The sequence below is a fragment of the Copidosoma floridanum genome, unplaced genomic scaffold (assembly GCF_036245765.1).
Source record: "Copidosoma floridanum isolate Cflo_tuat_1 unplaced genomic scaffold, Cflo_Japanese_pri ptg000030l, whole genome shotgun sequence".
Classification (NCBI taxonomy): domain Eukaryota; kingdom Metazoa; phylum Arthropoda; class Insecta; order Hymenoptera; family Encyrtidae; genus Copidosoma; species Copidosoma floridanum.
The window spans coordinates 18,470,036-18,486,400 of NW_028321907.1; the positions used below are offsets into that span (position 1 = coordinate 18,470,036).

Genomic DNA, 16,365 nt, shown 5'->3' on the forward strand with positions numbered 1-16,365 from the left:
TTTTCATGAATCAATAAAGTGGTCACTAACCACCCTAGGTTATGTGGTTGGAGGTGCTTCATTTAAATATTAAGTAGTTATATGGATAGAAGAAAGCAGGGTTACTTGGTTTAAGGCAATTTTGGACTTAGACATAATTGGAATTGCGTTGGCTTTATTTGGTGCGGTATTTAATACATCATAAACACACGAATATACTTACCTACAATCATTTAAAGACAGGGTTTTCCCACGCGCGTAGATTACACTTCTCCTTCGCTCGTTCAGTTCTCGTATTGAGAGAAAAAATCTTATGTATAATACGGATGATTTTGTACTTAGTTTTTTTTTGGTTTTGGGTTCCTTAATTAATTTTTTTTACGGAAAATGACTAGATACACACGGACATACAAATAATTAACAAGGAAAACGAAAGAGTTGAGGAAAAAAAAGGGATGGTAGAACAGAAGCGGTATGGTATAACGGAAAAAATAATGTAAAATCACGCATAGACTTTTTTTACAAAAGATAGACTACATGGAATTTATTAAGACTTTTGCTCAGGTATCACTTAATACGAAATTTACTATAATAATATCAACAACTTCTAACTTTGGTCGGGCAATCACGATAAGATACGTCTATGATTTTAGATATATTCTACATTTATTTAAATACAATCGTATATGGGTCTATATTTCGCTGGCACAGAAAATATTAATACTAAACATTATACAACTAAGTACATTTAAATAAGTTCTTTGAAAAGCGTATGTGTACGAAATCAGAAAGTAAAGAATTACATTGTTTTTAAATCCACATAAATTGAATGAACTTATTTTGTATGTGTGTGTGTGTTGATAACTACAATCATATGCGTTAATATAAAATCTTTTCTTTGATATTTAAAAATTACGCAACAACCGATAAAAACAAATGGTGCTTTTATTCCATTTGGAATCGTCAAATTTAATTATTGTTCATAATTAGCGAAATTTCATGGTAAATTTTATGGTAAAAACAACATGTAACGATAAAGTCGATCGCAATAAAGATAACTTATATTTATGAACTACATACACATATATATATATATGTACACTCAAACTTATAATATTTACACCTGTTAAATAGTAACAGCTATATACGATATGATTTCTTAAAATAACTATCACCAATCGCAGGATTATCACCTATCATATGGCAAGAAAATCAAGTACCTCGTACACCGATAAAACAAAAAAGTTCAAAATAATCTCAAACGTAAATAGACCTCCTAGTCCCACTGATGCAGTAATCGAAGCCGCGATGAGGGTAAGCCGGCTCGTAGGTGTACTTCTCGGTGATCCCCTCGGAGTCGCGGCAGACTTCCGTCGATGACAACGACGAAGACGACGACGATACCGAGTTTGTCCGATAACGGCAGCAGCTGCGGTCGTCGGCAGTCATCCGGCCAGTGGGAAAGGCCGCCGGCGAGTAGGCCCTGCCGTTAAGGCCACCCGAGATCCGCAGTGGGATCCTACTGGCGCTCGACGGCGGGAGACGGAGGGTGCTCGTGGCCATCGGCTTCACCTTCCGGTCCGATCGGGGCTCCTCGCGGCATCGGTCGTAGTTCGGGCCAGCCAGTAACGGAGAGCTGGGCCTCTCGACCTCCTCGTCGAGCTCCACGATGGACACGGGTATCCACACAACCTCCTCCGTCTCAGCTGTTCCCTCGGCCGTTGTTCTGGTTGAACCTGCAGTAGCCCGCGTGGGTGGGTCATCATCGCCCCGAGATGATTTCGCGGAGGTACGATCGAGCTCGTCGATCATGCTCCGGACGAAACTGCTGTTGTCCTTCGCCCGGCCACGCCTCGACTGGACGATCTGCTCGAAGGTGCTCGATTTTTTCTGAGCGAGTAGAAACTTGGAGTCCAATGCGCTGCTGCTCTGCGGCTCCGTTTTCTTGGGTGTCGTTGTCATAGTCGCTGGCTCGCCCTCGGTTTTGTCGCTGAGATCGGTGGACATCGGGTAGATGCGTGGAGTGACACCTTCTAGCGTGACCTCCGCCAAAGAGAGGCTGGTGTAACTCGTACTCTCCACCTCGATCGCCGTAGATCCACTGGACACCTGTCCCTGGCTCTCACTGCTGTTGGGGCTACTGTTATTATCGCTGGATCGGCTGCAAGGAGACATCGGCCGATCGAGATTTTTACTTGGTTTGGTGGGTTCTTCTACGGCAGCCGGAGAAAAATCGTCCTTCAGGTCTGGTATGTCCTTCGGAGGAAGGGGGATGTTGATGTTGGGCAACTTGCGCGAGGGGGAGACGCGGGGTAGGGTGAGGCCCTTCATCGGTGCGCGCGAGACCACTGGGGGCCCTTGGCTTGGCTCGTAGAGGCGCGTTGGGGGGCTGTCACTGTCTTCCAACTCCCTTCTAGGCTTCGAGGAGCTTGCCGAGCAGTTGCAGCTAATTTCCGAGGAGTAGCCCCCGTCCAAGGAGTGCTTGTCGAGCAAATCGCTACAGCAACTCGCGGTCTCTGGAATTACCGATCGTTCGATCAGATAAGTGTGAGTCATCAATATTATATTTATTCACTTACCATGTAGCGACTCCTTCGAGACGAATGAGTGTTTCTTCGGCTCCTGGGTGCTCATTTTTCTCCACGGGTGATTGTCCTCGGATTTGGGCCTGAGGATCTTGAAGGGCCGTACGTTCTGCTTGTACCACTCGGGCACGGATAATTTTTCGAGGGCTCGTTGGGCGCGGCTTTCGGGTTCCATTACCGAGCGTCCCTGAACAAAGGTAAACAAAAATATTTATTTTGCCACAAAAGATAGACACAGTCCGAGCTCTCCGGGGTTTCGGCGACTACTTACTGTAGAAATGCGCGAATCACATGACGCTTGTAATTTTGTTGTGGGATTCGTTTACGCTACGTAACTGTATTGGTGTGTTAGTATAGCGTTTCGTAATATTACATGCAACGTTGCTTTGTAGGTATAGTACTTTGTGTTTTTAGAGGAACGAACAAATGATTTTACCACTGCTCTACAGGCGTATTTGTCGCGTTCCTATGTAAAACGAGCAAAATAAAAATTTCGCGTAAGCGTGCGAACTACACAAAATAAATAATGTACATAGTAAATTTTTTTTATGTTTTAAAAGAAAGGTTGAGCAGAATCTATAGAAACGGCAACCTCCCTGACTAAAAAAAAATGAAGTAATTTTTCTGAAAAAAAAAAAAAAAAAAAAAAAAATTAATTTTCATTCTTTATAAACTATAAACAAAATCATTGTCATAAAAATTTTATAATTTTATTTGAATAATTTACGACATAATATAAATAATTTAATTTTATACAGTTATACATCAATATATGTATATCTTTGAATAGCCGAAATTGTTATATTTTACTTTTGTGTATAGACAACCATTTTTCACAATCTTACGAAAAATAAATTACAGATTTAAATGTAATTATACAAAACGTATTACATAAGTAGCTATGTTTGGTTATTTAGTTTTTTGATGGATGCTTAGAACAACAGATTTTTTATATTTTATAAAAAAATTTTATAATTCAGATCGTTTGTTTTTCGTTTGACTTCTGATGTTTTCATACTTAAATGTTCATTACTCCTTCCAATTTAAAGCTTGGTCAATTCCTTAAAACTTGTAAATGCTTTGTAACATTAAAACATGTGATTTTCTCAAAATATTTTAAATTATCTACGACGTACTTTACATAAGACTAGAAAACTATAGTTAGACCGTTAAAATTCAAATCAATGTCACTGAAACTTTATGTAATTATTTCATTACTAAATAAGATATTAGTAATAAAATCCATATATTTTTCCAGGTTTAGAAAAAGAGATAGGGCAACAGCAACTTGTGGTTACAGACAATGAGAATGAATTTTATACCCCACCATTAAAACTTACGCTTCGTTACACAGATGGTATATTTTAGTCTTCTTACAAGCATATTAAGGTGGTCATTGTTAAAAAAAAGATTTGTTACTTACCTGGACCACTAAGGTATTATCAATTAGTACCCAGAAACTTTTGCGCTGACTGGATGCAAAGCATCTTGATCTATTTTTGACTTGTTTCAAAATCCCTAAAGTTTCTCATTCGTTTTACATATAAAGGAACATTAAATAAAACTTATTTGATATGTAAGCATAAAAAATTATAAAATTATGAATTTTTCGAGAGTAAAATAGTGAAAGAGCCACTTTTTTACAGTCTGACATTAGTGTTAAATGTCATTCACATATTTTTTAATTAAAATTTGAAAAAAATATTTATAAATATATAATCCATTATATTCAATTATTAGGCGTAAGATATGAACTATATCAACGCTTCCTTTAATATGAATGCTATTAAAACCTGTAAGTGATTTAAGAAATGCAAAACACAGATAACATTGCTTCAGTTTCATTTTTCTCAAAAGTTTTTAGAAAAATTGAAATGATTTTTACCGGCATAAGTGGAAATATAATTAATGACTGCCTTAGTACGTATGTTATATACATGAGCAAATCCACAAATAATATACAGTTTTTATCCAATTTTTTAAAATAAACATTATGTTTGAGATTTGAGATGAGGCTTATTTTGCTCACAACACCATGTTCAATGAGAAAAAAATTTTTACGGATAAAGGGGGGACGGAAACGGAAAGCTTTTGGTAAATTTTCTCATGTATAAGATATTGCTAGAAAAATGTTAAATATAGATTTAAACATCTTTTTATATATTTGCAGGAAAATATGAGATAATTAGTTCAACACCAACAAAATAAGCTTAAAAAATCTGCCTGAAAAATTGAGAAATGATACAATTAAACATAGAGGAATTAAAAAGGTATGCTTTTAACTTTAAATTGTGAAATAAAATATGATGCAACACATACATGTATTATTTAATACTACTTGCAGAATATTGATCATTTTTCCTGTGGCCGAAAATTGTTTATTTATGTTGAAGTTAAGTTGTAACTACGTTAGACAGTTTAAGTTTATTTGTGTATATTCATCATTTTAGAATTAAGTCATTATTAATTCGAAAAATTGAGCCATGAGTTGATTGTGGTACAAGAATATGTGTTTTGTAAATATATCTGTTGTACGAAGTTTGAATATGATACGCTTATTTTTTTTGGTTAATAAGTTTATTATTATATGAATAGTGTTTTCGTAACCATTTAACTTTACAATTTAGTAAAGTTGTACTGTTAAGTATATTATTTTACTTTTAAAGTAAAAATATAAATATTAGCTTTACATTGTCACAAACTTGTTAAGGTCTCTCTGCATAAACAAATAGTAAAAATTGTGTATTAAATATTGAAATAAATTCTATACATAAAATATTAACGGAATTTATTCTATCTGCAAAACAAACTTAAAGCGTTAGAAGAAATTATTATTTATACTTTGCACACAACATCCTAATGTACACAGTGAAACATTACTTTTACAAAACCATATAGAAGCTAAAGAGGATTCAAGCCTTAGAAAATGGAAATCATAGTTTTTAAAATCATTTTAAACCTTAGCATTATTCTTATCTGTAACTGTAGCTTAAATGTAAAACAATCGCTACCTTTGGATTACCTGGGCTCTAGGTATAAAAACTACTATTTCTTAACAATAAGTTAAACATAAAATAATACCCAGTACTGGCAAAAATTGCAGTACACTTTGTTGGTATTAAGTCTTGCGAGTGTGACTTGATGGTTGAATAATTAAAAAAAACAAGAAGTGGTAGCAGTGATAACTACATATAAATATTGCTCAATACCTACATTTTATACTGGACTTATATTATGATAAATTTCGAACTTTTTTAACCCTATAGATTTTATTGAACTTGAAAGCTCTGACGTGAAAAGAATATTTTATTTTATTCACGCAGAAAATATTAGGCGTATTTGTAGCAGTTCATCATTATTGACATTAATGTTTCTTCCCTTAAAACACGTCTCTCTCAGTGGTGTCTAACACCACCTAATAATTATTTTTCTACGAGATATTTATTTGAGTTAGTAATTGATAATGTACTATAACTAGAGGTAAGTAGACTGATCTCGTTACTTACTGTATTAGTATTCACATTATTTGATAATATATTGAGATAAATTAACGAAATATTTTAATTACAAAATTTGATAAGTTGCACTTAATAGTGCACTTTGCGATGCTAGAAAAAAATAGTATATTACGCAACAAGGGAGTAAAGTACGACATTGTGTAATTGCCTCCCGAGCCGACGGCGAGGGAGGCAAACACCCAGGAGATGATGCCATAATTTTTTCACAAGACCCGCATATGATTTTTCTCTTCCTCCGCTGAAAATACGCCGTTTTTCCCTAATTAGCAGTAATAAGTATATATATTGCTCAATACCTATACATTTTATACTGGACTTGAAGAGAATAACTTACGAAAATATCGATAGTTAAAAAGTATTATAAATGTGTTAATAAAAAAATGTTATAAATAAATATTCAAAGAGTGCCTAAACTGCCTATTTTTTAAATCATAAATAAATAAGCTTGGTGTTGCATATCGCAGTGTGTTTCCGCAATGTATAAATAAGTAAATAAATAAATTTAAACGTAACGCTGGGAGTGCCATTAAATTTAAAAATAAATAAATTGCTTTAATTAAAAAGTGTGACACTCTTTAGGTTGTAATAACAATCTTTATGTACTCTTTGTATTATTAAACTGTGTATTTATATACTAAAAAGCGATAGATGTCGCCGTCGAGGGGTTGTTGACGTGATTTAACAGTTTTAGTGCGACGTAAATATTAAAACACAGAAAAAAAATTTTTTTTTTTCAGTCACAAACGGATTACAAATAAACAAATGTAAACTCCAAATTATTTTATATTGAAAATATATCTTACTCTTGCTAATGTTTCATTGAGATTTTTAATGCTGCTCAAGTTCGATTTATATGGAGCTTACATTTTGTTATACTAAATATGATCATTTAATTTTTTAATTGGGAAAAGCATGTTTAATTCAACAAATTTCTCATGGCATTAAAAGAATAAAATCTTTTTGTACCCTGGAGGAAATCGATAAGTTACGTTTAATTGCGATTTATCACCGATGGAAATACGATTTAAGTGAAATTTATAAGATTTAACATACGGTCTAAACACATCAAAAATCAATATTATGTTTTTCATGAAATTGTACTTACACTAGTTGAAGAACAAATTTGCATCACATATAAATCAAATTTTTTAATCTTGACACTTGTAATTTAAGACTTCCATTTACTTCAATTTCAACTAATCAACAATGCTTTTAAAGTAACCTAATATAAACAGAAGACTACAAAATTGTAACTGCAATGGTTTCACACAAGTGCAAGCATAAATATGCACTTATAAATGTTGTATTAGCACAGTCTTAATTTTTTTTTTTTAATGATGAGGCTCCGAGCATTCTGGTGACCTCAGCGAGGAACAATTTCTCTCACTCGACAGCGCCACCTAACATAGGCGCAAAGTGAATAGCCTCAACACTGTTTCGCATTTACTTATCTAGGCCCAAAGATCTGTGGGGCAAGAAAAAAACTCAGGAATCACTCTAAAGAAAAATTCCACGAAAAAATCTGACCCGAAACAGCCGGAGTTGCATAGGAATTTTTTCCGGTGAAAACGCAATTTAAGGTAGGACCTCCGCCTAAATCTGGGGTACAAGACTTATGTAATTAAATAGATGAAGATCCGCTGAGTCCAATGGTACCTTCAGTTATGCCCGATGACGGACAAAATCTCGAGATATTAAAGCTCAAAGTTCGAATGTTTTATACAGGCGCATACAAATAAACGAGAAAAAAGTGATGTAATCACATATTACGAATAAAAAATAAAAATCTGAGTAAAGTGAGTATATGGAACTTGTAGAGAAAATCCTCTTCTTTCGGATCGTGTTGAGCACAATATGGGTTGACGGCCAATTTCTCGAGATATTTAACAAAAACGAACGTAAATACTGGTTTTGTGATTACGGGAGGAAGTCGGGGAAGCCGCCATGTTGGTATATGTTAGCGCGCGATTTTTTAAAAGCAAGGGGTAACGAAAATGCTTGTAGTGTAAATTTTTTTTTGTTTTTCGTGCACGAAATATAAAATATCGGATAATGAATAATAAATATGAATGAATATTAGTACAAAATTGATAACAAATAATGAATATCAGTAATAAATTAATACTATAATTAAATTTTATTTAATAAAATTTTTTTTGTACAATCTCATGAACACAGCTTTTAATCATATTAATGTTTGTTCAAATATAATGGATGAGTAAATGTTACAAACTAGTAATTACATTTTTTATTGTATTATTTATAATATTAACAACATCAAGGGAAGACGTTACTCGTACTTTACGATTAATGCTCGTTGATAGTAAAATTTTGATTCCACATTGTATATCCTTATTATAGGCATCGATGAAAAAATTTTTGAAATAATGTTTACGCACTGATGCGGGTACACACGTTGTCTGCATTATCGACACTGCTGCCGAAGTCAAACTCGAACTCGCGCAGTAATTTGACTAGTAAAGTACTCGGAGGTTTTACCTTAAAAAAATGCTTGCTTGCTTGCCTGTAGTTACATTATATTTATAATTAAATAATACGACAAAACAGTTTGGTTTTTAATCACCAATGCTCGCTCGCCTAAGAGCACGTTTTAATTATAAATATAGTGAACAAATGTTGGATTTCTAATCGCCGATACTTGCTCGCCTAAGTACACATTCTATTTATAAGTAATACTTAACTGTTGGGTTTAGAATCGCTGGTGTTTGTTTGCCTTAACGCGTATTTTATTTATAAATAATATTATATTCATCACCTTTTATATTTTTCGAAATAAAAAACCAAGCAATAATAATTTTAATTGATAAGAAAATATATAAGTAATGGTTCCTTTGAGGATATATAGATTTCAAAATTATTAAAATATAAGATTAGTTAACTACATAGTTAATAAAAAAATATTCTTACCTCATACATTAAAAAATAATGAAAATACAGGTTTTTTGATTGCACTTTATTAAAAATACAACAAATATTACGTCATTGTTATAACTTCACCATAGGAGTATACACACGTGTGTGTATGTGTGTGGTTGAATCAACTAAATCCGAAATCACATGCACTTGGCAACACCATTAATGATCATTAGGCAAAATTTTGAGGTCAATATTTCAAAAGATAACTTAAACAATTCTTATTTTTACATATAAATAATTTTAAAAACTGGATTCTTATGTTGCCAAACATTTTGTGATAATATGTAATAATGTTATTGAGTATGCAGTTTTAGATTTGTTTATTCACTTAAATTGATCTATTTATCAAACATCAAATAAAATTTTACCTGTAAACTCAGTATCAGTCGTCTGATTTTTTTATTGTTGTTAAGAAAAACAAAGTTATGTTTTATAACGCTGCGAGATTTTTTAAAGTTAGGATTGTTATAAAAAACTAAAAAGCTATCATGTACAGTGCACTCGAATTTAAAGGTTTTGGGAAGATGCAACAAACATTTTTCAGTATGGTCTACATTTTTTATAAAGTAACGGGAATGCTAAGATACAAAAACTAGATAGAGCCGTAACCGTAACAATGTTATTTAACCATACACAAGGAGCTCCACCCCTACGTTCTTCGCACGATAACCCCCTCACTATTATTAAAAAATATTTAATTTTTCAATTTTGTCGGAACAATTGAATAATTTGCCACTGTGAAATGAATAGTTGAAATTTTTATGCAATGCAAAAATTAAAAATATTAGTTATTCAATCTCATTTTCAAATTTGCGCTCCCAAGACAGATCTCAACCACTCACAGAACGCATAAATCGATGATAACAAGAATTTATAGGTAAGATTGCTTACATAATGTATAGATTTGAATTTTTATGCTCAAAGTCGGGTTTTATGCTCAAAGGCCTACCCTCCTTCGCAATCCCCATCCGCGCCGACAACAGGAAGTTTCTTAGATTAGTACACCAAGGAATACTCTAAGTATTTCGATGCCTGCCTTTTGGCCTCTCCTCGGCTCCTTGGGTGTTTACTTAGGCAATGAGACCTATCCTAACCTACTTAAGAAAAAAGGGCATCAGGGTGGTTGCCTATTTAGACAACTTCTTGGTAATGGAGGTAAGGAAGGATTGCAGACGGAACAGTAAATTACCAGTATCCTTGCTGCTTTGTTTGGGCCTCTTGATCAATTGGAAAAAGAGCGATCTCGAGCCTAAATAAGAGATGCGATTTTTAGGCATTCTGTTATGCTCACGACCAAGGCAACAGGCAACTGTCATTCCCTCAAGAAAAAAGATCAAGGATCTATGCTCTCGTTGTCGAGACCCTGTCTCGAGGTTCACTCTCTCTCGAAGATCTTAGCAAGCTCATTGGAACTTTAATAGCGGCCTGCCCAGCCGTCACTTATGGCTGGCTTTTTTATAAGCAACTGGAGCTTCAGAAACAAGAGGCTATATCGTTAGTTGGGTATCGCAAAAAGTATAAGGTAGTGCTGTCATCCCGATCCAGGAGCAAGTTACACTGGTGGCATTCGTCCGTTATGTGAGGGTCGCGCTGGGAATGGTTCTGGCGACTCGTCGGCATGACTAGTGCAAAAAGCATTTAACGCGCTTTCGCATCACGTGCACTCGCAGCTTATGATGAGCGCTATTATTTTCATGAAAAGCAAGCATGGTAAGCTCATTCAGGCTCGGGTTTTGCTTGATACATGTTCAACCGCACATTTTATCACAGCTGGTTCAAGCCGCAGGCTGCAGTTACCGATTAGGAAATGCTCTGTTTCGGTAAGTGCGATGAACGGTATGCAAACCTTGTCTGAAGGGACTATCGATATAGTAGTGAGATCGCGATTCAAAGATTTCAAAAAATCCCTGACTGCGTTAGTGGTGCCACAAATTTGCGACGCGAATCCGAGTGAGGTTTTCCAACGCGAGTCGGTTGAGATTCCGCGAAACTTGCCTTTAGCGGACCCGCGGTTTCACATACCAAGGCCGGTGGACTTGCTTATGAGCTTAGGGGCAACGTTGTCGCTTTTATCAGTCGGGCAGATCAATTTGTCGCGAGGAAATTGTGATTTGTACTTACAGAAAACGCAATTGGGGTGGATTATCGCAGGGGGGCACGACGATGCACGTGGTAATTCAGTTTCATGTAACTTGCTCGAATTGAACGAAAGATTAACGCGATTCTGGGAGATCGAGGATTGCGGAGGAGCGTCGATACGCGAACAAGAGGATAAAGAATGCTAAGCGCATTATGTTAAAAATACTACGCGCAATAAGGAGGGCAGGTATATCGTTCGATTGCCGTTCCGGACTCCAGTAGTCAATTTGGGGAACTCACGTAGTCAGGCGGCGCGTAGGTTTCAGTCGCTGCAGAGAAGCTTCCAGGCTAATCCTCAGCGGTACCGAGATTATTCAAGCGTAATAGAGGACCATGTCGCAAGGGGTTACGTATCTCGAGCGCAGGACAATTCGTCGGAAGGGTATTTTCTGCCTCACCACGCGGTGATTAAGTCGTCTAGCCAAACGACTAAGCTTCGCGTGGTTTTTGACGCTTCGGCAAAAACAGACACCGGTAATTCATTAAATAGCTCATTAATGACCGGGCCAACGAGATAAACAAAGTTATTCGATCATTTGCTTCGCTTTCGCAGTTACCGGTACGCTCTCATAGCTGATACTGAAAAGATGTACCTGCAGATTCTCATGCATCCTGCTGATCGGAAGTATCAAAAGTTCTTCTGGCTTTTTAATAATAAAACCGAGATTTTTCAGTTGAATACCGTGACTTTTGGGGTATCAGCCGCGGCCTTCTTAGCGATTCGCACCCTCCAACAGCTAGCCAAGGACGAAAAAGAGCGAATTTCCTCTTGCTAGTGCTATCGTAGATCGGGACTTTTATTTGGATGATTTTCTGACGGGCAGCAATTTGCTCGAAGAATTGGCTCAAATTCGGTCCGAAATTACAAAGCTGCTAGCTAGCGGGGGGTTTAATATTCGTCAATGGGCCTTGAACTGTAATTCAATGAATGAAAGTAGCATGAACCGCACTTTCGAGTCAGCAGAGCAAGAAAGCGAGCAGGTCCTTCGAAAAACGTTGGGTATAGCGTGGAATTCATGGGCGGACAGCTTTAATTTTACGGTTAAGCCCATCGAGTTGGCAAGTAAGGTTACCAAGAGGTTTATCCTATCGGAGATCGCTAAGATTTTTGATCCGCTCGGGTTTCTAGGTCCGGTAATTTTATCGCTTAAAGTTCTAATCCAGGAATGCTGGAAAGCTAAAGTAGGATGGGACGAGACGGTTTCTCAAGCGCTTCACTCTGCATGGAGGTCTTTTGCCGAACAGTCAGGATTAATCAGGAACTTATCAATACCACGGGTTTTGCTTTTGCTGAACGCGGTCACGACTGAGGTGCACGGGTTTTGCGATGCTAGCAAGCGTGGGTACGGGGCCTGCTTGTACATTAGGACGATAGAAAAGGATGGAATGATTTTGGTATGGCTAGCTTTCTCGTGTTGCCCCGGTCAAAGAGGTTACTATTCTGCGGCTTGAGTTATGCGGGGCGGTAGTTCTCGTTCGTCTATTTAATGAGGCCAAGCGCTGTTTTAATTTTCCTATCAATCGCGTCGTATTTTGGTCAGACTCCGAGATCGTTTTGCAGTGGATAAAAAAGAATCCTCAAGCTCTGACTGTATTCGAAGGGTATCGCGTCGCAAAAATCCAGAGATTGTCAAAGGATTGCGAGTGGCGGCATGTAAGAGGCAAAGATAACATGGCAGATGTGCTGTCTCGTGGGCAATCGGCTGCCGAGTTTATGCAAAATAAGACATGGTTCAAGGGTCATCCATGGATTCAGCAGCCGAGTGCCACATGGCGTGAGTCTAGATTGGATATGAGCATTGATCCCCCTGGGATGCGCAAGAATCTTTGCTTGCTCAATATAGTAGATCCAGAGCCGTTTTACAGAAAACTATCGTCTTTTTCGTCAATAGTTGCTACGGGAGTTTACTGCATGCGCTTGTTCAAACAATTTCAGACAGCGGAGAAGCCAAAGACTTTTTACTATCGCTCCCGAAGAGCGTGTTAAGGTCGAACGGCGGCTGCCATACAGATCTAGTGGTTCTCTACTGAGTATAAGCTACTAAAAGACGGGAAGGGTTTAAATAATACTAGATTGGCCGATTTTTCCCCTTTCGTCGATGAGCATGGGCTTACTAGTGTAGGAGGTCGGTTGAAAAATGCGCAAATTCCTTACGCGCAGAAGCACCCGATTTTGTTACCGTCGCGGCACTACATTACCGATCTTTTGATACGTGAGGCCCACAGTAGACTACTGCACGCCGGGATTCAAAGCACGTTGTATCAACTTAGGCTTAGGTATTGGATATTAGATGGATGGCAAAAACCAGGTCAGGTAAATTGGAAGGAGCTATACTACATGTATTCGCCATCGTCCAGTAGCGGTGCAGTGTAAGATGGGTGATTTGCCCAAGGCGCGTGTGGCACAGGCTAAGATTTTTAGCCGGGTGGGGGTAGATTTTTTGGGACCGATTTCGATGAAGGAAAAGAAGGATAGAAATCGGGTGGTGCTTAAGGCTTACGGTTGCATTTTCATTTGCATGGTCACAGTGCATGTTGAAATCGCGTCCGATCTCTCTACTGATGCGTTCTTAGCTGCTTTCCAAAGGTTCGTTAGCCGCCGAGGACGGCCGTCACAGGTCTATTCCGATAACGGCACGAATTTCGTAGGCGCGAATAATAAGCTACGCGAATTGTTCAAGGTGCATAGCACAAAGCAGCATCAGAGTCAAGTTTTTGATTACGCGTCAGCTGAGGGTATAAAGTGGCATTTTAATCCGCCTTTGGCTCCTTATTTCGGCGGGCAGTGGGAAGCTTCGGTCAAGTCATTTAAACACCACTTCGAGCGCGTTACAGGGGGGAAATTACTTACTTTCGAGCAGTTAGATAGATACGCTTGCGAGAGAGATAAGTAGAGGCCATTTTAAATTCCCGTCCAATTTGCACGGTTTCTAACGATCCAAACGATCGCATCTCATTAACACCGGCTCATTTTATAATGGGACGACCAATAACAATGGTTCCTGAGCACGATTACACCTCTGTTGCAGAAAATTGGCTCGAGGTATGGAATTTCATCACAAGAGCACGGCAACATTTTTGGAAACGGTGGCATGTCGAATACCTCAATGAACTCCAGAGGCAACAGAAGTGGCTAAAGAGCACCGGTTCAATAAAGGTCGGCTCGATCGTCATTATTGTTGACAAAAAGCAACCGTGTTGCGAGTTGCTGCTTGGAAGGGTCGTGGAGGTCAGCCCTGGGAGCGATGGCGTCGTGCGCGTGGCCAAGGTCAAAACTTCACAAGGAGACTACCTCCGAAGCGTTACCAAGCTGTGCCCCTTGCCTAATATGGGGAGAATCACGTCAACTGTCCCAGCGCCGCGGTGGACGGCCCGCGCGGTCGTCAAACACGACGTTTTCAACTCGTCGTTTCGGTGTCAAAACTTTGATAAAAAAATAATCTAAAAACATATTCTTACGTATTTTTTCCTCAGCTTTCCAGTGGTGGCATCAGTTTCTTAAAAATTTGCTCCCATAACCTCGAAAAATGCACTTGTTTGAAAAACACGTTTTATCTCCATGATCTTCAACTTTTGGAATTTTTTTGATTGTCTAGATCGAAAGATGAGACATTTTTACGTAGATATCGACATTAAAAAAAGAGGGGTTTTTCGTTTTTATAGTATATTTAAACGACGAACGAGACGATGCGAGCCGCGGCGGCCGGGCCACGCGCGACAGCAGCGCGTACGCCGTGTGTCGTCTGCTACGGTGAGTCTGTTTGGCTATATAATATATAATGTAGTAGTGGCGATGTAAACAACAATTAGTTAACCGGGGCTTACAATGGATAAATAATAAATGTTTTGATAAAATTTATTTATATATACAACAATTTTATAATAAAGAAATAAATAATGATTAATATTCATTAAATATTAGATATTTACATAAATAAAGCAAAAAATAAAAACAAATTTGTTCTACTTCGTTCTTTTTTTCTTTTTAGGCATGGTAATCGAAGTGACACTTGTTTTACGTTCTTTCAGTTTCGGAAAAATTTCATACTGGTTACTCAAAGAAGTTTTCTTCAAAATTAATTTATTATCCTTAATGGGGATAAACGCATGATAATTCAGTGTCCCTGGAATCAGTTTGGCACTGGAAATTTCGTCTTTTAATCTCAAGGAAGTTTCTTCGTAGTCAGATTTGCTACTAAAAAAACCTTCGTTTCTTTGCAGTAAAACCTACGAAAACTTCGACTTACGATAGCACAACCTCAAGTCATAAAAATAATAAATACTAATATTCAATTAATCAATTGAAACTTGTTGCGAAGTGCAAACCATCACGGTTAGGTGTATTTGTTTACGTCCAGTCAGAGAGACGGTAGCATACGGCGCGCTCCTGCCGCGCATGGCCCGGCCGCCGCAGCTCCCATCGTCTCGTTCGTCGTTTAAATATGTTATAAAAACGAAAAACCCCTCTTTTTTTATTGTCGATATCTACGTAAAAATGTCTCATCTTTCGATCTAGACTATCAAAAAAATTCCAAAAGTTGAAGATCATGGAGATAAAACGTGTTTTTCAAACAAGTGCATTTTTCGAGGTTATGGGAGCAAATTAAAAAAAAACTGATGCCACCACTGGAAAGCTGAGGAAAAAATACGTTAGAATATGTTTTTAGATTATTTTTTTATCAAAGCTTTGACACCGAAACGACGAGTTGAAAACGTCGTGTTTGACGACCGCGCGGGCCGTCCACCGCGGCGCTGGGACAGTTGACGTGATTCTCCCCATATTGAGGATCACGATAATTTGTAAAACATGAGTTCAACCAATTACACAACCCATCACTCATGCTACTCTCGTACTTTGCATCTTTGCTCTCACTTTCGCAACGGGGGGAGCATGTTTCGTGTTCAACGAAACAACACGGCTAGGCTGATGTTCGAAATAAAAGCGAGCGGTGGTGGCCGCTCAGATGTCATTGGAACATGCAGTCATCACCTTGGCAACGGAAAAAAAATCGGCAGCTAGCGTTGTAGTTCAGGACAGTAAAAAAAGGGATTTTTTTCTCTCTCCATTCTCTGCAATCTTCGGATGCGCACGCTCGCTAGTTGTTCCTCAAGAATCGGGCAACATTTTTTTTGCTCCTTACCTTGTTTAATACGGTGGAAAGGCTACAGAAGTCGGCGCCGCTATTTGCCGCTACTGACACCCGGGT

At 37.8% G+C, this 16,365-nt stretch overlaps 1 protein-coding gene across 1 annotated transcript; it reads right to left on the reverse strand.

The window, feature by feature from the left end:
- Nucleotides 1-1,172: 1,172 nt before the first annotated feature.
- LOC111643488 (uncharacterized) lies at nt 1,173-2,816 on the reverse strand. Its single transcript, XM_023391422.2, has 2 exons — nt 2,559-2,816; nt 1,173-2,495 (listed from the first exon to the last, which is right to left on the reverse strand). Exons 1-2 carry the CDS (start codon nt 2,737-2,739, stop codon nt 1,237-1,239), a joined length of 1,440 nt encoding a protein of 479 aa, XP_023247190.2. The 5' UTR covers nt 2,740-2,816; the 3' UTR covers nt 1,173-1,236.
- Between the last annotated feature and the right edge of the window lie 13,549 nt (nt 2,817-16,365).